This window comes from Euprymna scolopes, chromosome 6 (assembly GCF_053919585.1).
Source record: "Euprymna scolopes isolate OS-2025 chromosome 6, ASM5391958v1, whole genome shotgun sequence".
Lineage (NCBI taxonomy): Eukaryota > Metazoa > Mollusca > Cephalopoda > Sepiida > Sepiolidae > Euprymna > Euprymna scolopes.
Window position 1 is genome coordinate 94978323 of NC_136487.1, and position 24378 is coordinate 95002700.

Genomic DNA, 24378 nt, shown 5'->3' on the forward strand with positions numbered 1-24378 from the left:
CATTTATGAATATTAGGAATAACAGAGGTCCAAGGATAGACCCCGCATTTATATCATATTGTTTAGATGTACGACCGCCAAGGACAACCTGGATTTTTCTCTTATCTAAGAAGGATCTAATTATGTTATGTATTCTTCCAGTGATGCCGTATGATCTGATTTTCTTGAGAAGACCCTCATGCCATACCGTGTCAAAAGCCTTAGATATATCTAGAGCTACCGCTCTACCCTCCCCCGCTTTGTCCAGTGACTGGTATATACGTTCTGAGATTACAGTTAGGATGTCTGCTGTGAAACGGGCTTGCCTAAATCCATATTGTTGGTCGGTCAGAAGTTTAGCATCTGTAAGATGATGGACTAGAGCTTGGTTAATTATGGTCTCAAATATTTTGGCAAAAAGTGGGGCGATAATTTACTGGGTCAGTTCTTTCGCCAGGATTCTTGAAAACTGGCACTACAGAAGCAGTTTTCCAGCAGGCAGGAAAACAAGATTCATTAAGGCATTTGTTGTAAAGTTTGGAGAGAACTGGAGCTACTTCGGCGGCACACTTTTTTAATAGCATAGCCGGGATAAGTTGAGGTGAACCATTGAGTAGAGTGGGGTTTGCTATAAAATTTGCGTGTGGGAACATGTGCTTCAATTGCTGTTTTGAACCATTCAGTGGTCTCATTTGTGCAATGTTCAGCAGGAAGTTAAAAGATATTTTGCCATGGAGCGTCCCTGATGAGGTCCCTGATGGCTTCCCAATCAGTCTTTTTATAATATCTCGTTGTTTTGAGCATTGGCTCTTCAGTTTTAGCTCTAGAGTTTATGGCGATTTCAACCATTATCACTGCATGATCGGTGTTCCCAAGAGGGCTGTGGGCATTCGTTACACAGTCATCGGGAACTGTGGTCAGAAACAGATCTAGAAGTGATGCATGTTGTTCTTGCTGGTCTGGGAAACGGGTTGGAACCGTAACTATCTGTGATAGGGAATGAGATATAGATAGATACAGTGATGATCATATTTATTGGCACGGTAAAATAAAAGTTAAATTTTGTCTAATAAATTCTAAAAAAGGGATTAAATTAAAGAAAATAACAAAGTATATTATGTATTTTTAACTGGCCTTTCCGATGCAGCAATCGGATTTTAGAAAAAATAAATAACAAAGGAACAACAAACATAATTGCAAAAAACCCTTGTTCAAAATTATTGGCACGGCTTTGTTTTTCTTTTAGTATCAGTATAATATCAATCAATTTCCGGTTTACGTGCTTTCTGAACTTTTTTATAGCCATATTATGCTTGTTTAACGCTAATTCAGTGAATAATTTTTTTCAGATAATTTTTAGATAGCGATTTATTTAAACTATTATAAGTGACTAAATTATAATTTTCAATCGCCATGGTTAAAACTAAGGAACACAGCGAAGACGTCAGGAAGCTTGTTGTAGCATGCCATACCAATGGGGAGGGCTATGATAAGATTTCAAAGAAGCTAAACCTTCCCAAATCCACTGTTAGAGCCATAATAAACAAGTTCAAATCGCAAGGCCACGTTATGAGTTTAGAGGGTAGAGGGAGAAAAAGGATTCTTTCCCCAAGAGATGAACGGAAAATTGTTCGACAAGTAAAACAAAACCCAAGGATCTCTGTTGGGGAGATTGTTGATGAACAGAGCACCCCTGGAGTGAATGTATCTCGACATACAGTTGGTAGAGTTTTGAAGAGAGCTGGTTTAAAAGCATGTCGTCCGAGAAAGACTCCCTTATTGAAGCCTATGCACCTGAAAGCAAGGCTAGCCTTTGCAAAACGTCATATTGATAAAGATGTTGCATTCTGGAAACGTGTTCTATGGACTGACGAAACGAAAATAGAGTTATTTGGCCATAATAAAGTGTCTTATATTTACAGAAAATCTGGCGAAGCTTTCCTGCCTAAGAACACCATACCCACAGTGAAGCACGGTGGAGGCAGTTTGATGTTTTGGGGATCCTTTGCTGCCTCTGGACCAGGGCGACTTGTTAAGGTCACAGGTAGCATAAAAAAGGAAGATTATGTTAAAATATTGGATGAAAACCTGAAAGACTCTGCTAAAGAGCTCTCACTTGGTCGTCGTTGGTGGTTCATGCAAGATAATGACCCAAAGCATTCGGCTAAACTGACTAAGAAATGGCTTGAGGACAATCATATTAATGTTTTGGAGTGGCCATCACAAAGCCCAGACCTTAATCCAATTGAAAATTTATGGAGAACATTAAAATTGAGGGTAATGCAAAGGAAGCCTAAGAATCTTATTCAATTGGAGGATTATTGTCAGGAAGAGTGGGCTAAAATTACTACTGAAGAGTGCAACAACTTGGTTGTAAACTATGAATAGCGACTGAGGAAGGTAATCAAGGCCAAAGGCTATACAATTGATTATTAAATAAATCGTGCCAATAATTTTGAACAAGGGTTTTTTGCAATTATGTTTGTTGTTCCTTTGTTATTTATTTTTTCTAAAATCCGATTGCTGCATCAGAAAGGCCAGTTAAAAATACATAATATACTTTGTTATTTTCTTTAATTTAATCCCTTTTTTAGAATTTATTAGACAAAATTTAACTTTTATTTTACCGTGCCAATAAATATGATCATCACTGTATCAAGTTACGTGTTGTGGTACCAGCTGCGTCTGTGTAAGTAGAAAATCCAAGCCAGTTGCTGTAGTGAACATTGAAGTCACCAAATACATGCACTTGTGCGCTAGTGTTGAGGGAAAGTGCTATATCTATGCTGTCAGAGACTTTGTTTATTAGGGTACAGTCCTGGGTCGAGGGAGAGCGGTAGAGAAAATAAAAGTAGCTAATGTTATGTTGCATGTTAAGTCTAAAACACATAAAGGCTTGATCGTCCAATTCTAGTTTAATTTCTCTAGTCAAGGGGAGGATGTTTTGAATGTAGACTCCAAGCCCATGTATATGTCTGTCAGAGTCCTTACGGCAGAGTGGGAGGTATCCAGGCATGTTAAAGTAGTTAGAGGGGATGGAGGAGTGTAGGTTAGTCTCACTTAGTGCTATGATATCCGGGGTGTTTGTTAGGAGAAATACTTCATCCAGTTTACACCTGACATGTTTTAATTTTTACACTGATAGGACGCATCACACCTGTCCATTTCTTTCCAGGTATCAATCAGAACATTTTATATCACAATAGAAAAATGCGTGCATGAAAAGTAATATCGTTAAGCTTAAACATGAAAAAGAAAAGGACAACATATTCTAGTAAAAAATATAATGAATTTATAACTTAAATATTGCAGCATTAAAACAATTGATTATATAATGTTAAATTGAATTGAAAAAAATTTCTTAATGCTGCAATATTTTAAGTTATAAATTCATTACATTTTTTACTAGATTATCTTGTCCTTTTCTTTTTCATGTTTAAGCTTAACCATAATACTTTTCATGCACGCATTTTTCTATTGTAATCCATGATTTTTCCAGGCTTCCAGTAAATTCACTTGTTCTTTGTTTAATTTCAATCTTATTTTTTTGCCCCATAAACATAATATACACATATGAAAAAAAAAAACAATGTACAGGACTCGTCTGTTTTCATTCTCTCTGTTTCACTTGTTACTTCTCTTTTCGTGTGAGCGGTGAATTAGTAGCAACTCTAGTCGCTGAAGTGACGCAGTTGGTATGGAAACCAGTCAGAAAAAACGTTGCTCACCTCCTTAGATTTTTTTACGATTTTGAACACCAGAAAATTCATCACAACTTTTGTTTTACTGAACGAAAATCGAATTTTTTTTTCACAATATAGCTGAGGAGATGATCTATAAACTGTAATAACTGTTTGAAATTTGGTCGAAAAATGAATGAGTGGTGAAGCTTTAAAGGAGTTCTAAATGACTAAAACTGGCATTTAACCATATATACAAACACGGCAGTGTTTGAATGATATAACAATTATTGGGTTCGGTACCGAGTCCATTGCTTTTCATTTGCATCTTAAAACCATTGTCCAGGAAATTTCGGGTTAAGCTTGTTGAGAAGAGATGTTGTATGCTGATGCTCATGAGACAATGCAAGAACTACTTGGAGGAATGCTATGAAAACGTAAGGTCTAAGAATAAACGTTACCACGACCCAAAATGGTCAGGTTGTAGTATTGGAAAGTTCCCTAAAAAAGAAAAGTTCCTCTGCTCAGTTTGTGGAAAGGGAGTCGGGTACAATTCATTTTTTTGTAGTACCTGTAAGAATTGGATACCCAAGAAGTGCATTGGAATAATAGGTTGAGAGAAGATAACCAATTTATATGCAAGAAATCCAAGAGAATGGAAATGGATGAGAACTCAAATGTGGAGAAAGTAAATCTGGATGGAAAAGTTTTGTTACCATTGTTATACCATTGGAGTTCAGGGTGGAGCATGTGCAAGTGTGTGTGCAAAAGTTAGACGATAGAGTATGTTCTGTGAACTTCTGCCATTACTAACCAGTAGAGCATTACAACTAAGGGAATAGTCTGTCAGACATGCATATGCAGTGCGATGATGTTTGAAAATAAAACCCAGCCAGTGAGAGTTGAGGGCATGCGTTGCATGGAGAAAATTCTTATGAAGATAATATGATGGACACTAATATGAGACTTAAAGTGAAGCTTAGTTCTGGTGACCTCAGTGGAAGATTAAATATTGACAGTATAGAGAGATGTGTGCAGAACAGGATACTATGATAGTTTGGTCACTTTGAAAAGGTAGACGAGAGTTTTTGAGTAAATGTAAATGTAAAACAGTTGATGTAGCTGATTCGGTTCACAAGGGAGGGCCAAGTGCTAAAAATGGACTCGAGAGAAAGAAGGGAAAATAAAGACCTAGTCAAAGATAAGTTAGTTTTTAAGTCATTTTTTTGAAGCCATCTAATGCATGGCAGCATGTAAAATGGACGACGACGATGACGACAATGGTGATGATGATGATATTATTCACTTTGTGATCAGTTTTTTTTGTTTATACATTTTATTGCAGTTTGCTGTGGAATGTTACTGTGGAAACGACGGCTATGATGAACATGGTGCCAGTAACAAGTGTACTTTAAAGTGTCCTGGGAAAGAAGACACTATCTGCGGTGGCGATTGGGCTACGTCTGTATATGTTGCAAAAGGTATGAAACTAACGGTTGTATTAATTTTAACTCACATCATAGCTTAATATCAAAAAACAAAACTATGTAAAAATAATTAAAAGCTTTGAAGGTTGTAAGAAGTGTATCTTTAATATGAGATTAATTCAATTAGAGAACAATAACTATTGCAATCTTTTAGAGGGTTGGATTTTCCCCACATTAAAAACATACCTTGTGCTTAACCATGCTATCGTGAGGACACAAACGAATAGGAACAATAAAATATTGTAGCTGATAAGAACGATAAGGTGGTTACAAGCCCCCCGTCCCCCGCTTCCCACACATATAAATGGCTGCTAGAGCCAGTCAAAGTGACACCGAGCTGTGTGCTGTGCATGTGTGATGATGAAAGGGGACAGTGGTTATTTTTATTTTTTATTTTTTAACTAGCGTATCACGGCTTATCAAGGCCTAGAGGCCACTCAAGGATAAAGATTAATCATCACAGTGATGATCGATAATAGTGGAAATTGGGTAAGATTTGATTATGTAAGAGGACGGCTTAACAAGAATTTGTTTACATTGGACATGAAAACAGCCAGATTCTAGTCAGATAGGATACAGCTCCACGATATTGTGTTCCACAGACAGGCAGTTCTAGGAAAGAAGCTTTGCTCATGGAATTTTTGTTTAGTTTTCAGTCAGATAGCAAGTAAGAAAAATTGTTGATAGTGGCTATAGGAAGGCAAGTGTTTATGTCAAACGACTTAAATCTCAGTAGAAAACCTGCCTTGAAAATACCGATAGAGCAGAGATATCCCCAACAAGTGGTTGTAGACAAGTGAATATACTCTTTTGCCTTTCCCTCTCTTTTTGTTTTTTACATCTACATCTCCTTTGTATCTCTATCTTCCTACTCTCTCCCAACTTTCACATATATTCTATTTAGGGTATTGAGCACTGTTCAATTTAACACGAGACTTAATAAGAATAAAATTATATTATGATTAAGGCTGTGACAAGAGAATATTCTTTTTATTATTTTGACTCTCCAGTATATATGCGTTAATATCTTATATGTTCTTATATAGAGCGATATGGTTCTCGATCGATTAACTGTGTCTGATATATACTTGAGAGTCAAAACAATGAAAAGAATATTCTCTTGTCAGCCATAATTATGATACCAACTGTATTTAGAGTATTGAGTACATTTAGATTCAGCATCCACCATATTCCAAGTAACCTATTGCATTATTGCATGCACCTGTTACATCTTTTTTTTTTAATTTTTTTATTGTATGTTTTTTTTTTTACAAAGGAGTCACTACTTATCAAGACCCGGAGGCCATTCGAGGATAAGGGTTAAAGAGTGTATAGTGGTCAAAGGGACAATATCATAGTAATCGTTAGTAGTGTGAATTTTTTAATTGGATTACTTAAGGGGACGACTCATCAAGAACTTGTTTACATTGGACTTGAAGACAATCAAATTGTAGTCAGCTAGAAAGCAGGCAAACCGAAGAGAGTTCCACAGAGGTGCAGTTCTAAGAAAGGAGCTTTGTTCATGGAATCTACATTTAGGTTTAGGCACAGATAAACAATGCGGGAAATTATTGATAGTGGTTTTAGCTAGATGAGTGTTTCTCGTGAATGCTTGGCGAGGGGGGACCATAGATTGGAGCTCAGACGAGCACTTGCCTTGAAAATAATGATAAAACAGAGACAGGCTTGCAACGTCTCTTCTATGAGAAAGAGGTCGCAGGGAAGAGAAAAGGGCATCACTTACTAGGCTACAAAGTCTATTTTGAACTCTGTCAAGACAGGATAAGTTTTTTCAAGCAGCTCTTGCCCAGATATGGCAACAATACTCCATCCTTGGACGTACTTTGATCTTATATAGGTAGAGAATTGCATTAACAATGAGATATCTACTGGATCAATAGAAGGATCCCATAATTTTTCCAGCAACCTTGGCAACGGATTTGATGTACATGTTCCATTTTAGATTAGGAGTAAAAGTCAAGCCCAGAAACTTATTAAAACATGGAGCCTCCCCAAGACGTGAGCCATTCATTTCAATTGATGCCAGATGGGGATCAGAGCGTTGATGATATAAAGATAGAAACTTGGTTTTAGATGCATTACAAAATTAAATGCATTTTCACCCCAAACAAGGTACAACACCTCTTTAATGTAGGGGTTACTATCTGGGACATAATTTGTAGGGAGTTGAGCAGCAAGATGTCTGTTTACATTACACTTGAACTTCTGCATGTCAGTACAGTGAAGGAAACAGGAAGTCGGAAGGGAATTCTAAAGTCTAGCCGTTTTAGGGGATAAAACTATTAGAGTAGAAGGCTTTTTTTTTTTTACATAGGCATCACCATTTATCAAGGCCAAAAGCCTCGAAGATAAGGGTTAAAGAGTGTACAGTAGACAATTGGACAATATAGTAATCGTTAGTAATGGGAATTCGGTAAATTTGTTAACAAGTGGGACAGCTCATCAGAAACTTGTTTACGTTAGACTTGAAGACAACCATATTGTAGTCAGCTGGAAAGCAGGTAAACGGAAAACAATTCCACAGGCGTGCAGTTCTAAGAAATAAGCTTTGTTCATGGAATCTACGTTTAGGTTTATGCACAGATAACGAGTGGGGGAAATTATTGATAGTGGTTTCAGCTAGATGAGTGTTTCTTGTGAAAGATTGGTGAGGGGGGGACCATAGACTGAAGCTCAGTCGAACACTTTCCATGAAAATAACGATACATCAGAGACAAACTCGCAACATCTCTTCTGTGAGATAGAGGTTGTAAGGAGGAGAAAAGGACATCTCCTACGAGGCTACGAAGTCTATTTTGAACTCTATCAAGGCAGGACAAGTCCTTTCTAGCAGCTCCTGCCCAGATGTGGCAACAGTATTCCATCCTTAGATATACCTGGCTCTTATATAGATAGAGAATTGCATCAGCAGTGAGATATCTACTGGATCGATAGAAGGATCCCACCATTTTTCCAGCGGCCTTGGCAACAGATTTGATGTACCTGTTCTATTTAAGATCAGGAGTAAAGATCAAGCCCAGAAGCTTGTCAAAACTTGAGGCCTCCTGAAGACGAGAGCCATTCATTTCAACTGATGCCAGATGGGGATCAGAACGTTGATGATGTAAAGATAGAAGCTTGGTTTTAGATGCATTAAAAGTAACCAGCCACTCCTTTCCCCATTGTACCACGTGCTCAAGATCAGAGGAGAGAGAATCGGAGAGAACTTGGTCGTTTACTGACTTAGATGTGCTACCATAGATGGTAGTGGCATCAGCCTAAATGTCTATAAATGATGTAAAGATGTGATGTGGAAGATCATTAATGTAGATCAGGAAAAGAGTTGGGCCTAGGATGGACCCCTGAGGGATTCCAGCATTAATACTGTGAGCTTCTGATTTTTGCCCATCAATTACTACTCTTAAACTTTCTTACATCTAAGGTTTTCTACTGTATAGGGGTGGAATTTTGCTGCTTGTCGAATTTGTCAGAGGTATTTATGGCTAGGAGGTACAAGGACTTGTAATTTGTTGGAGCACCTAATGTTGTAAAACAGGAAGAGTGATGCAACATTTTGTCGATGGACAGCGGTTTAAGCCTAGCTGACAGTGCAGGACCTATTAGGTTGGCGATTCTCTTTTGAACCTGTCTAAGAGGGAGAGACTAGTAGCAAATGCACCAGCCCAAATGTGGCCTTGCACAGAATCTATGGAATCAGGTACTATTTTATGTATCATGTACTATTTACTGAGTGTCTTACTGTATTGATAATTTATTGCTCCAGAGAAACGAGCATGAGAGTAAAGACGGTAATGTCAACACTATATCAGCAATATAAGTAAACCGTGAAAATTCCTTTTTGTGTTTTCGACTCTTCAGTTATGAACCAGCATGTATAGAAGATACTTCCGGAAATGCTAGGAGAATCTGTTGATTGAAGAAAGGCAAATAAGTGTTTCTTATCAGGCTCAATGAAGATAATGGCCCTGTGACACATAACTATAGGAAACAACGTCATGTATTTGAGAAACATTGCAAATTTTCACGTGTGTGCCCATCCTGCAAAGAATTGAGGAGCCAACCCATTACAATGTATATAATTCCAAAAATATTACAAAGACTTTTTGAAAAACTACATCATCTTTTTTTTTCTATTTTCTTTCTTATTATTTTCTAGTTGTATTCAATTAGTGTAGAGATATATTGATGGTTGGAAACAATTTCATTTTTTTTCTTCACATGTATTCATTCACACATGGCCAATTGCCACAAATTGACGTAAGGCACTTCTGTGAATTTGAGGTGAGATTTATAGGAGCGTGTTAAACAGGGAATTGTGCAGTGAGATGTCTGTTCACATAACACTGAAGTTTCTACATGTTGGTACACTTAAGGAAGCAGGAAGCAGGGAGAGAATTCCAAAGGCAAGCAGTTTGATGAATGAAGCTATTAAAGTAGAAAACTTTCTGGAATCTGAGTACCTCCATAGTAAATTAGTGGGATTTTGCTGATTGTTTGGTTTGTTGAGGAGTCTTTACATTGAGAGGGCACAAGTGCAGCAAGTTTGTTGAAACACATTTCAGTGAAGTGGTTGTGAAACAAGCGCCGGGATGCAACATTGCGACTAGTGGACAAACAGTGCGGGACTTATTAGATTAAAGGCATTTTTTAGAAACCCTGTCTAAGAAAGAGATACTAGTGGTTGGTGCACCAACCCAAATATGGGAACCATACTCCATGCATGGGCAAATGATAGTTTTGTAGAGATACAGGATATTAGTTGTGTTTAGAAGTTTTCTAGCCTGGTAGAAGGAGTATACCTTTTCTTCAGTTGACTTGACAATATATTTTATGCATTTGTTCTTCATGTTACGCTGATGAATTTAAATGTTTGGCACTCAGGTACGATGCTATTAGCCATGGCAGTCGGCGGTTAATACTTTTTCTTATAATTTGTCTTGAAAGCATTAAATATAACCATTTGGTTTTGTCCCCATTCCACTGCACGAAATAGAGTCATGTTTATATTTTTTGCATTGAAGGAAAAGTTAAAAATAACATTTACAACATGAAAAAAAAAACAAAAAAAAAAACAGTCAACACGGTTGTGTTTTTTAAAACCTACTTGTTGATGCTGGCAAATAGGTCTAACGAACCGAATTATATTAAATGTTAAAAGATACAAATAAAAATAATTATTTAAATGTTGAAACATTTTTTAAATGCATTCGTCACTGAAATAGTCTTTGTTTAATTTTGTATGAAACAAGAAAATCTATTTAAAAGTGAATTTCGTTTCGTTCAGTTATTTTATGGACCTAACCGACTGCAGATTGAATCGAAGGAAATTTTCGTTAGATTCTGTGAAAGATTTAACCGTTATTGAAACTTATTTGCATGCTTGAACTGTTAAAATATCAATTTCTATGACATACAAACAAACATTGACTTTTATATATAGAAAAGATTACTTGTTAACAAGGTTGTTAATTTAAAATATTTTCGTTTGGAAAACTTGTTTTTATATATTGTTTCTAATACTAATTTTCCTTAGAATATTAATATCTTTATTAAATTGTTTAGTGACTCCGTTTGGACATTTGTTAACTTGCCGACGACATTTTATTTTTGGAGATTTGAATAGAATTCAATTTTGACCGATTTTTTTTTGTTTTTCTTTTAGATTATTCCATGTAATGCTGAACTTCTGTTTTAAGTGGATCACCAGAATTTCTTCAATCACAAGTTTGTCATTGCAGACCAGTTACACGATAGAAGGATTACTTTTTCACAAGTTTACATGCACTATGAAGCTACATGTAGCCAAATTATGTGTGTGTGCGTGTGTGTGTGTGTGTGTGTGTGTGCGTGCGTGTGAGGAAATATATATTCGTGCATATACTTTTTATTTTTTATAGTCCAAACTTTTCAAGGTAAAACATTGATGATTGCTATCATTAACCTTGGTACATTTTAACGGGCCGTTTCTCCCATAGAAGAAAAACCAAAGTTAATATGTCACTTTCGGATATTTTCCCCATGTGCTCCTCAGAAATCTATTGTTCATCTTCATAAGTATAAGGCCCCCGCCCCCAATATATGTATATATATATACATAAAACAAGCAACTTACATTGAATCCAAGTTTGTGCTGAGGAAAACATGGATGTTGCTAATCCATTCAAGTAGCCATGTTCTTTTACTAAAACACACACACACACACACACACTATATATATATATATATATATATATATATATGTGTGTGTGTGTGTGTGTGTGTGTTGTGTGTGTGTCCACAAAGTAAATCATTATTAGTATTTGGGCTATATCATTATACAATTATATACTCAACTATACTTTATTTCAATGGCAGCAATAATTATTATTATAAAGATTCTACTTGTATTTTATTTTCTTCAATTTAATAATCCTGAGGAAGTCTTGAAATAAAGACGAAACGTTGATGAATATATAACTTGGTTTGCTCCTTCCATCTCGTCGGAATATGATTTTCTTTAATCACACACACACACACACACACACACACACACACACACACACACACACACAGTGGCTAGTAGCATAAATGAGAAGCTGAATTTGCTGTAAACAATTCCTTTTAAATTGTTGGCCTTTTTGTTTTGTTTTGTTGGTAAACTTATAAAATTAGATAAAACATGAAAATTCGATATTTTCTGATAGCGTATGCAATATTTTCATTTGAAAAAGGGGGAAAATACTGATAAAGAATCTTTTCAACTTCTGTACAATTTCTGGTAACACTGAAAACTCCTATTTTCATACACACATGGATCCGATATGGACTAATTTCGAAAAGGAGGTATTAACCTATAAATATCAGAAAAATTTGGACACCCGATTGAAAAAACAAAAAGAAAAAGAAAAAACAAACAAAAACAGTAAGTATAAAATAAAAAAGATCACATTCAATATTGTTTCTTTATTCTTTTAATTTATCTGATGCATATAATTGCCAAAGATGTTTAAATATCAAAACTTTCATCACGCAAAATATTAGTTTTACTTGTGGAATACTTTCAACAGCTAAAGTGGCGTTGGTGCTTTGTTTAAATTAGTAAAAATTCAACAGTTTGAATATCAACATGCATATTAACAATTACAAAAGACAAAAAACAATATTTTGTAAGGATCGTGATATAATTAGATAAAACAATGATAGATTTTTTGTATGTTAAAATAAGTAAAACACTGTTAAAAAAAATACCCCACCCCAGGAACTGTTTTTAATGGCAGGATTGTTAGCCTTATTTTTCCAAATTTTTTTAGCAATGTCAGCTAGGTTTAAATTTCTATAATGTTTGAATTTATTTCAAAAGCAGATTCTCATTATACTTTATTATTTCAACAAATAATGTTCTCTTATCGTTATTGAGCTTATTTAGACATTTAGTCATTTTAAATATCAAGAAATATCATGCAAGAAATTGAAGATTATAATCGGAACCAGCATTGAAGAAGAAGAGAAAGAGGAAGAAGAACAACGGCAACAACAACAACAACAACTTTAAAAAAAACTTAATTATGACCCTCTTTCGCCTTGACCCGCACCACCAAATGGACTCGATATCAACTAATGCCACATCAAATAGTTGTAAAGTGTCAAGGAGGATGGAAAGATCGAGGAGAGAAAGCACTAACCAAACCTCCACTGGATAAGTGCAAAGAGAACTGGGGTTTAGAAGTGGTCACTGCCAGTAAGAAGTCAATGACGCGGTTGTTGCAATAATGCAAATTCATTTGCAAAGATTATCAGAAGATGTTGAGAGTACTGGAAATTTAGGGATATTTGTTGTCACCCGGACTCCAGGGAACACCATTGGTTGTTGTCAATGAGTAATCTCTGATGATGATCTGTGTGAGAACTCCTAATGAATACAAATTATAATAATAAAAAAAACAACAAATAAAAATTACAAAAAAAAAAAAAATCATAAAAATAAAAAAACAAATACTATAATTTAAAACCACACCTAAAAGAAAATCACAGAGGCACTAACCTCGGCTGGCAACACAGAAAGCAGCTGTGCAGACAGGATGAAAAAACAGAGAAGAGAGAATTTTATATGTCACTGTGTGTGCGAAAAGTCTCTACCAAACTGTTATTTGAATATTTAGTCTACAGAGTTGAAATTTGATGTAGTTGGATCTGTAGCACACTTTTGATTTGAATTTTAGCCACCAAAAATTCTTACTAGGGAGTCCAAATTGAAAATAAAAAAATTGACGGGTGTGTGTTTGTTTGCAGGAGCAGTTGACTAAATCTGTTTACATGTACAAATCTATCATACATTTGTAGGTTAAACAACGTTTTTTTTTTTTTTTAAAACTATTTATATGCATATGGGGGTGGCTAGGCTAAGAAATGAGGCTTGGAGAGTTGAATGTTGTAGTTTCGATAATAGCTGAGGGCACCCAAGTCATATTGTTTATTTTTTACTTTTGATATTACTACTGTATATTAAATACAATATAGTGATCGATAGAGAATTGACTCTATAATAATAAACACGTAATCCACATGGATTAAAATATAATATTTATGTATATTTTACAATCGGGCAATGCTGGGTGACCTGCTAGTTTATATATAAAGGTATTTTGTACATGTGTCCATTCGTGTGTGTTCCCTATGAACTCCAAAATGGTTGGACTAATTTTTGTAAATTTCACACAAATATACCGTATGTATCTGGTAGTGTTCTTAGATAGGTTTTGAACCTAAATACCTTCGATAATTATTGAAAATCAATAATTATTGAAAATTGATAATCGAAAAAATTCCGATTAAAGAAGGAACAGTATTATTTTGATACTTTACAGCCTAACATCACAAGTGCATTTGAAAAGTTTTATCACCGCACAAACAGAAGGCCCCAACATATAAAATCAACAGTACGTTCTTTACAGTACAATGCAAACTAGCATATATTGCGAACTAAGTATCTAAGTAGAAGCGTATAACTCTTCCTTTCAGTGGACTGTGATGGGTTCTCGATTTGATTAAAAAATCATCTATTTTGCTGATTTCGATGACAATAACAGTGTGGAATATTCGTTGATCCTCACTCAATTCCAGGGCAACTTCGGATCTCTTCCATGAACACGTGTTTCGTTGTTTGGCCGAACCTAACGAGATTCGAAACCAGAACCCTTCCCTGCTTCCATATAAATAATTGAATTTTTCAGTTTGATTATTTAAAAAAAAATTTTTTCCTTTTTTTTATTTTTGTAACAAAATAAAAAAAGAATAATGCTAAGTTAAAAATAGAAGTGACTTTCACAAGCACTTTCAGTTCTTTGTCGTGTCATCTTTAGGTGAAAAAAGACAAAACCAAAAAACAAATGAACAAAAAGCTGGAGAAAAATGAATAAAAAACAAAACAACAACTGAGAATGTCATTAAACAACCCCCACCCCCCGAAAAAAACAAAAACAAAAACAAAACAAACAAAACGGTGTAGTTCTAGAAGAATGTTTACAATATAAATTCTAGGACACCAGAATTAGCGTCACAAGATAAAATGTATTTACTGGTTTCATACGCAATGTTGTAAGTGATGTAGTGTACCTATTTACTATGCCTCCCCACGGGACAGAGTTAGACACCAGGGTCGTTTTTTAGTTGCTGGGTTTTAATAAAGATAACTTCATTTTTATTGAAAACATTAGTTTCAGAATGTAATCTTTTCACATTAACCAAAGTTTGTCTTGAATCAGAATGAGGCAGTTATATTTTTTAATGCTGGTAAATTGAACCAGAATTTACCCTGGTAAATCTACAACCCTAACATATGTTTAATAAATAATGGAAAATAGTAGATTCAATTGAATTTGGACTTTGTTGATATCCACAGTGTCACTTAAGTAACAAATAATAAAATCAAACAGCTTTTTATCAAAATGTTATTATTGCCACTCAGACTTAGGGTTGGTTAAAGAAGGATATATTTTGTTTTGTAAGAAACATAATAAAATCAAACGGTATTTATTAAAAAAAATATCTGCAAAAAATGGGACAAGAAATTAATACAGTGAATAATTTGTTTTGTTACTGCTTGGAAAATCAAGCAAAACTAGTCGATGGAATTTTGGGTACTTATGCATTTATGTTACCGTGCTAAAAATAATAACGTCATTATTTAGAAAGCCATTCTTAACATGGAGAGGGGATGGTGTTTTGCAATTATTCTGTACTTTTACGTAACAATTTGATAAAAAATTCATACCGTAAAACTTGAAAATACTATTTTTTAAAATAGCACGGTAATATAAGTGCATAAGTACCGAATTTTGTAGATAGCCTGGGAGCTAACCACTTCAATATAACATCATTTTTCAAAAGAATTTTACAACGGACAAAGAAAAGAGATATGTGAAGAAATCAACAAATAAAAGATTTGAAACATTATTCTCTATAAAAAATATGTTTACTAGAACACCGAAGATAATCGTGAACTGACTTTACGAGAACCTCTCCATCGCCACTACTTGTAGAAACGCATCGAGTCTACTCTCGGCCTGCCAAGCTAAGATAACCCCCTAAGGAGGATATCTTATGAAACTTCCTAAAATTGGTTTTGAAGAAAAAAAAGGGAGGAGGACACTTTATTAATAAACTATTATTTATTGAATACATTTAAATTTGTCTAAAAAAAAAAAAAAAAAAAAAAATTTGCGATTTCGTATTTCATAAAAAACTTTAGCCCGTCATTTTTTTTTTTTTAAATATTAAACTGCTGTGTAGGGTTGCTCTACTTGCTTTGGTCGGATTAACTCTAAGACTAATCTGTAGTCTTTTATTTAAACAATCTCGCATCTACATCGCACCCAAAGTGGGATTAGCAGAAAGTGGATTTATTTCTTCTACTTTCTAATTCCATTGTTATTTTAGTTCAATTTTTTGTCGGTAAATAAAAACAAGCTGAAGTCACAAAACTGATCGGCCACACTAATATAGGAACTTTCGAAGTTGTTAAACCGATTACGAAGCCATAGCAGGTAGATTCCATTAAGACCGGCCGAGTCTACATAATATTCACGTTCACTATTTATTAAGATAACGATATTTTTTTTTCTACGACGCAGATGAACAAGTTTGAAAATAGAGAAAGCAAGTAACGCGTGATAAGGAAGCATTCGTTTAACGCCCAAAAAGAACTTTTTCTCGGCGACGCAATATTTGAATGATTGCTTTTCTTTCTGAAACGGTATTCATCTCCATTAGATTCGACAACGCCAATACCTACAGTGAACACACCTACAATGCTTTCTTTTCTTACGGACGTGAAATTAGCTAAAGCTATTTCAGTTGGTTCCTTTGGTGTCATCTATCGGGCGACACAACATGGCCGTGAGGTGGCGCTGAAACTTGTACAGCATTCCACTACTACTGGCACCGAACTATCGTCTATCATAGCATCAGAACGGTTGGCTTTGCGATTTGAAGACTCCCACGCCGTAAAGACTTTGCAGATATTGTACAAAGATACTCGCCATTTTGCTGTGATCATGGAATTGCCAGGCACCCGCAACTTGCACGATGTTTTGAATTCCAAAGAAGACTTCACTTTACGCCGGCGTCTAAAGTTTGCGATGAACATTAGCAGCGGCCTCCGTTATATCCACGAGATGAACATTATCCATTTAGACCTCATCCCTACCAGCATCTTCATTACAGAGAACGACATGTGCAAAATTGGCGAGTTTGGACGGTGCCAGTTGAAGGATTTTCCCCAGATTAACCAGTATCCGTTTGACGGTAACCAATATTTTCGAGCCCCTGAACTTTTTCGGGGAAATCTTCCGACATTCAAGGCCGACATTTTTTCATTTGGAGCTTTAATTGAAAAAATGATTACACTGGAATTGTATTTGGACCAATCAAGGACTTGCAAGGAATCTCCGGATTTTAATATGTATTGTGCATGCTGCCAGTTGGAACTTTTCAAACGACCGTCATCTCACGCGCTCGCTATCTTTTATTTAAATCTCCAATACTGTCGTTTTGATCAGCGTAGTAATAGAATCAAATAAAGGGCTATTTATTTCAACGTAACTGGAGAAATCGAATAGTTAAGAGTTGAAAAATTGTGGAAAGAAAAAATTCTACCAAACTTAATAGAATTAAATTATCAATTTAACACGCTAGGTGTGGGTGGTGTCAATATATTTTCATTTGACTTCCTGCTGAAAAAGATAGTAAAAAAAAAAATGCACCATACCATTCATTAGCCCAAAGTCTGAGTGGCTAATCCGTCTTCAAACACAACCCATCTTAAAAAATACAATGTGCGCACTTTAAAATGTACGAGTCGATAGTTTAATTCATTTGGTATAAATTATTTGGTACTTTTGCACTTATTGAACCACCCTATTTTCACATGGAAGTCTTACGATGTTTTTCTTATTTATTTTTTTATTTTAATGAAAGTACACCCTCCCCTCCTATGTTAAAAATGGCTTTCTAAATAACGTTAATTCAGCATGGTTCAGTAAGTACCAATTTTATTCAGGATTTCTCGACTGTCAACAAGCATGTACATTATGTAAAGTTTTACTTTTGATAATTGTTATGATTTTAAAATGTTCACGAATAAAAATCTTAAATAAGATTTTCGAAGATCAACTTTTTTCTCGACATAGAGTGAGTTTTAAACTGATTTATTACTATTTTATCTTAATAAAAAATGACTTATAACGTGGAAATGTTTGTTTCTAAAGGGTTTAAAGTTCCACTATTTTCATTACTTACAGCGACACTTATGAATATAAAAAAAATTCGCTTGTACACAAGTTATTTAACTTAGTAAGACATGTTGCAATAATTGAAAATATAAAACGAACTTTGTATAAAATTAGCGGTTTTATTTAATATAAAATACATTACCAGCGGCCTCCTTGGTATACAAAATAAAAATGGCCATTAAATCAGGGGTGGGGAACCACTTAGTCAATTTTTGTCGAACCCACTCTTGGCTTTTACTGTCTTCTTTTAGGCAATTTTTTGGTACTTGTGCATTTAACGAACCAGACGTAACTCGGCATTTGCTCGGCTTTGTCCGGCGCCGGCGCATGACGTCAACAGCCGGATAAAACCGAGCGTTGCCGATAAAATAAAAACGCTACAACAAAATAACTGTAAAATGAAATTGTAAAATGTAGAAACATAAAAAAATAAGTAAAAAGCAAAATCCTACCATTCATTTATGTTTTTTTTATAGTTAGTATTATTGTTTGTAATTGTTTTCCGTTTGCAAAATAAATACATATAAAACATTTTTTGTAAACAAATAGTAATTTTAATGAAACTTTTTTTTTTCCTCAACTATTTACGTAAACTGACCAACAAAAATGCTATTTGCAGGATCAATTTTTTATTTTAACAAATAATAGTGAGTAATTGTTTTATGAATTTTTTTTTTTTTTTTTTTTACGGGATCTACAAAATTAAGGCTGCGGTGGTTCGGTTCACCGTTAAATAGTGATACCCCTCTCCAACAGTCTGATACGACAGTGCGTGGTCCCCCGGCAGAATGTATTTTATTAGTGGAAGGAGGGTTTCGGCATTCCTATTTGCTACGTTACAAAAATAAAAAACAAAAAAAAAAACTCCTTTTCGGCAGGGTTGGCGTATCCACCGAGGACCCAAACCGGTGTTAAACGTCTGCCGCGGGCGGTTGAAGACAGACTCGTCGATTTCGACCGTATGGCCTGCTGGGATACCGGGGATTCCTGAGAAGGTAATTCCGGCATATTATATCTCGCAGGAAATTCTTCCAGTCCACAATTGTGTGGCGTGATCGCAACCCACATTCGCGCTGGAGATTCCTAGTCACCGCCATTTCGAACGCCCATATCGAAATTCTCGTCTGTTCGACGCGCACGCACGTCGAGTTGAAACTAACCGCGCAGCGTTTTGATTGGCTGATGACCATGTTTCGTCAGACAGCAGCAAAACCTGAGCTGTTGACGTCATGCGTCGGACAAAGCCGAGCAAATGCTGAGTTACGTCTGGTTCATTAAATGCACAAGTACTTTTTTTAAGGGGGTGGGGGGTAATAAAAATCTTTTCTTTAGAAGAAAGTTTTGGACAGTCGACGGCTGCAGGTTTTGTAAAACAATTTTTGTTTATGCCTTTTTGCGGTTGTCAGTTATTGTGGGGTAGACGTATACTTTTTACCGGTTAATGTAAAGCAGCTTACGACGACAAAGTAGGCTGAGATTGTTAGAGAATGTAGGAAGAGGAAGTTCTTAAACTGGTAGCTTTCCGCTTTGATAGACAAAAGGATTCTTTTCGAATTATCTCCACATAACTTCAGTAAAATAAAAGAAGCAGGTCGCGATTGGTTCCCCACTCTTTTATTTCGTTGTTTCGCCTCCCATATTTGTGGTGGCCCTAGTCGTAGGGTCCACGAAATGAAGGCTGTAATGTATTCTACTTTGCAGTACGCTTTCCGGCAATTAATATTGTGGTCTCCGGCAGAATTTTTATTAACGCAAGTAGGGTTTCTGATTTACGGGTTTGGACTATAAGAAAACCTCTTCTCAGCGGAGGTTCGACAACCCTCGCAACATTGTTTTCGTCTATTGAAAACGGTCTCAACTTCCACTGTGTACTCTGGGCCTCCGATCTGCCGGGGATTCCTAAGGAAATAGTCAGGAAGTTTTTCAAATCGGTGAGTGTGATCCGACCCGATATCGCACTCTTGTTGTAGGTTTTTGTATATTGCCATTTCGAACGCCCACAAACATATAATCGTAGGTAGCAGATGGGACCTCTCGAAAAAGGATGCCATAGCGCAAAGATATCCATTGTCTGTAGTGGTCATTAATGCGCCTCCAGCAGAAACCGTCGTTTACGTTTCGTTTCTTCATGATACACTTTCACCGACATATTTTGCATCTCCTCTCCGTTGCTAGCAGCTGGTTTTCCTGACACAAAATTTTTTTTTTTTTTTTTTTTTGTGGACTTACAAATCATTTCCAGACTGGATTAAATCAATATTTAAAATTTTTTACTTGAAGAAATGCAATGAAACTATGCCTTATTTTCTGTTATAAACTTTCCTTCCAATTTTTAACGTCTGCTAATTGTCTCGCTCGTTATAATCCGGCGTTTTCTATTTTTCGCTGGTCGTGGTGCGACTCCCGGAAAAACGGGCACAAAGTGCAGAAGTACCGTCGAACGTCAACTGTTTTAAAAATATAAAATTTTCCTCTTATAAGTGTGGCCGTATTTTATAAAATTATTTTCTGTTTTCACAACGATGACAAGACGTGCAAATAAATGAGTTTAGTGTATTTCTTTTTTCGGTACTCCTGCAGTATTTTACCCACCGATTTCACGATCTTAGCCGAGCGTTGACGAACGCTTTCGGCGTTAACGCCGACGAAAGCCGAGAATTCGGAGCTACGGTGCAAGAACGCTAAAAGTATGTGAATAGCAACAACATTACAAGGAAAAGACATTACACACGCAACAAAATGGATAAAATTAATACAAAAAATTTGGATAAAATAAATCACAAACACTTACCGTAAGTTTTTTTTAAAGTAAAATAAATTTATTTTGTTGAATATATATATATATATATATATATATATATATATTTTTTTGGTTCATTTTGTTTTCCGATAGCTTTTTTTTTGGGGGGGGGGTAAGCAACAGTAATAAACACTTCAATGTTTTTTTTTGTTTGTTTGTGTTTAATAAAACGTTATTAAACAGTAACAATGTTGTTTTTTTTTTTTTTTTTTTTTTTTTTTTTTTTTTCAGTAATGTTTGTAAGGGGGGGGGACAACAATTACTGTTTATCTTTAGTTCCGACTGGAAGATTTTCTACTGACTTCGCTAAATTGAATAGCTGAAATGAAAGTAAAAACTTTGAACAATAAAATAACTGAAATGAAACGCTATGTGTGTAATTTCAATGAAAATTATTCGTCTGCTGCGCGTTCGTTTGAAGCGCCCTGATTGGCTGATAGAGTATCGTACCGCTCGCCATGTTCCGGCGTTTTCCGACGGATGTCGATCAACGCTCGGCTAAGATCGTGAAATCGGTGGGTAAAATACTGCAGGAGTACCCTTTTTTCAAATATCCCAAATTAAAGATTAGCATTTTTCAGCAACGTTATTTGTACGCGCGTGCGAGAATCAAAACTATTTCTCTGCGACCGACACTGCCACCTAGCGGAAACAAATCAACATTTTGTTTTCACGACCGAGAAATTAGTAATGTGCATGCATGTAAAACAAAACAATTACAACTTTTTTACTTCCTTGATTAATTTCATATTAAGAACGGCTTTCGGAATAGACCCCATTGGTGGCAGTGAAAAAATATTTGCCCCAAATTTAACTGATATTCGTTATTAGCATACCCACCCGTAAATATTTATAAAAAAAAAAATTGAGGAGGTAGTGTCAATCGCAGAAAAGTGGATTTGTTTCCGTTAGGTGGCAGTGTCGGTCCCAGAGAAGCATATTTCTTTATCGCGCGTGCGTACAAACATGGTGGCCAGTGAATTACAGTGCATAATACAGGTTTTTATATTTCGAAAACTACTCGCTTCTGCAACATTTCAATGATATTTTCTTATTCAGCATAGCCGAAACTCAAAAGTCGTCATTTTAAAGAAAATTGGAGGTGGACCTAATGTAAAAATTTACTTTCATATTTTTCTTACGATCTTTTTAGTGTGAAAAAATGTTCCATATGTATCACGAACGTTTTTCGTCAAATCATCACGTGGAAAAAAAACAAATAGAAAAAAAAAGCTAGATAAAAATGTCAAAAAATAGCTGGGAAACGGGCGATTGGAGTCAGACGCAAAAAAAAGAAAGTTTTCCCACTATTTCGAAGAGACGTTAACAATTTAAATTCCGTGATGCCAGAATAAGCGTCACCGGATAAAATCATATTACGGTAAGCATTTTAAAATATTTTTGCTCGTTTCATAGACAGTATTACTAATTGTAGGTCGTTGAGTTTTAATTTTAAGATTCGGAATGTATTATTTTAGTGTTATTAACTACGATTTGTCTTAAATCGGAGGAGGTAGGGTTTTTTTCCGCATATAAAGACTATTCAATCACATCACCATGCATCTTGTAATGTTTATAGGCACGGTTACAAATATGAAAGAAAAGCCAAGTTTAATTTTTTTTTTTTTTTCAATGAATTAAACTCCATTATTCTTGAACAACTTTTTTTTTTTCTTCAGAAAGATAAAAGCCTGAATTTTATATGAAAAGTAGAATAATATAAAACTTTTCCTACTAGTTTTAATAGAATTTTAAATTTAAAATTTTCCAAAAAATACCATTCACCTCCATTTCTGTTTCAATGGATAACACATTTAAATATTTTTTAAAAAGGTTTTTAAATCGATTATTTTTTTTTTCTAAATAAGAGTTAGAATGATTTGCTATAATATGCAAACATTATAACATAAATACCTAAAATTGAAATAATTCAATCTTTTATCTCGCTCTATAGATTTCGCGTGGTGAAATGAAAAAAATCCAAAATTTCATAATAGTTTGGAAGAAACTACGGTAGTCTTTACAAGACAATTTCCATGTATTTTTTACGTTTTTGACAATTTCGTGAAGGATCAACTTTATAAGGGTTTAACTCTTTTTCATAAGCGATATATATATATATATATATATATATATATATATATATATATATTGGGTGCTATTTTATACAACATGCCAACTGAAATATAAAAAAAAAACAACTCAGCGAATGAAAAAGATATCCAGAAAAATCGGAAAAAAAGAATAACTCTGTCGTGTTCAATCAGACGTGCTTGAATGTGTGTGTGTAATATATATGTGTCTACATAACACTCGAAGTTAAGCAACGATGAGGCTGGCCAGTAACAGATGTAAGACCATTTTGGGAATGCTAGGCGTCGTGTGTGTTGGCAACAACTCCTGCTTCTAGTATCACGCTTGGTCGTCTTGACCCTGTCTTGCCATCAGGACCAAGTGTTTCTGGACAAGAGTGTGATAGATGTAAGTCCCTTACACCTTAAACTAAGTGAAGCGCAAGTCAAAGGAAAAAGGGAGATAACGACTGTTTATAAATACAAACAATTGTTTGTAGGCCTTATGGTTTACCATAAGTGAAGCAATATCACGTAACGACAAATTGCCGAAATAAATTATCGTATTTTTAGCAAAATGTGTAATTATTTATCGATTTTTTTCTTTTTGGTATCAATTCTTTAAAGCATTTATTTAATGCTATATTAGCAATATTGGGCTCACTAAAAAAAAAAAAAATTCTTAATTTAATTTGTAAAAATTTAAGTGTTTTTTGTAATATATATAATATTTCTATTCTGAAAGAATAATTCACATATTCAACGAATTTCACACTTCAAAACACAAAAGATGAAAAATGAAACACATTCAAAATTCGGATTTTCAAGCTTAAAATCTGATACGTGCAAAGTTGTCGTTTTTTGTTTTAATCTACAATCCTAGCCCACCCCACGATACAATATATTTGTTTCAGTTTCGGCTGATTATTTTAAGCATATTTGTAACCGCAAATAAAAGGGGGGGGGTAATTCTTCACTTAATCGGTGAAAATTTCGTAAAATTTTGATTGGATAATTACTTAATTTTTGGTAGATTTTTAAAGAGACTCCGTCAAGACTCCCTCTTTCCTTTTTTGCCGTGCCTAAAATTTTAGTTCAATTTACAAAAACTTACAAAACATAACTGTCTTACTCCGACTATAATACGAAATAAATAAATACTCGAAACTATTTACATCAAAACTCAACAACCAACAATTAATAATTACGTCATCGTTTGATGCTGAAATTATTAAACCAAATTATAAAACAATAACTGATTTTTTATGTAATGTTGAGTTAATCTCTATTCATAAAAATGGATTGAAGTAATTCCCAAAACTTTCAATCGTTTAATACATGAATATTTGCTAAGAATTTTGCAGCCAGAAATGACTTTCTACTCGCCATTTTAAATGCTTCCAAATTCCTTCCAAATTTCGAACGAATTAATTTATTTTTTTGTAAATGATAATAATTAAATCGACTAGAATGCGTTTCGGCTACCTAAACTAGTTTAATCTCAAATTAAATTAGCTTAGGTAGCTGAAATTCATTCTGGTGGATTTAATTTCGTAATTTGAAACTGTACTG

The 24378-nt window shown here is 34.9% G+C and overlaps 2 protein-coding genes across 2 annotated transcripts in view; both read left to right on the forward strand.

The window, feature by feature from the left end:
• LOC145277809 (uncharacterized) overlaps positions 1–12101 on the forward strand; it is a 49340-nt gene extending 37239 nt beyond the window's left edge. The window contains exons 10-11 of the mRNA XM_080129690.1: positions 5005–5140; positions 10830–12101. Of these exons, the coding sequence (XP_079985816.1) occupies positions 5005–5140; positions 10830–10843 (150 nt within the window). The 3' untranslated portion in view covers positions 10844–12101. The remainder of the gene's footprint in view (positions 1–5004; positions 5141–10829) is intronic.
• Positions 12102–16452: 4351 nt separating this feature from the next.
• Positions 16453–17223, forward strand: LOC145278204 (proto-oncogene serine/threonine-protein kinase mos-like). Its single transcript, XM_080130491.1, has one exon. It carries the CDS (start codon positions 16453–16455, stop codon positions 17221–17223), a length of 771 nt encoding a protein of 256 aa, XP_079986617.1.
• The last annotated feature ends 7155 nt before the right edge of the window (positions 17224–24378 follow it).

Coding starts and splice junctions, on each gene's coding strand:
- LOC145278204 (XM_080130491.1), top strand. CDS start 16,453: ATGCTTTCTTTTCTTACGGACGTGAAATTAGCTAAAGCTATTTCAGTT.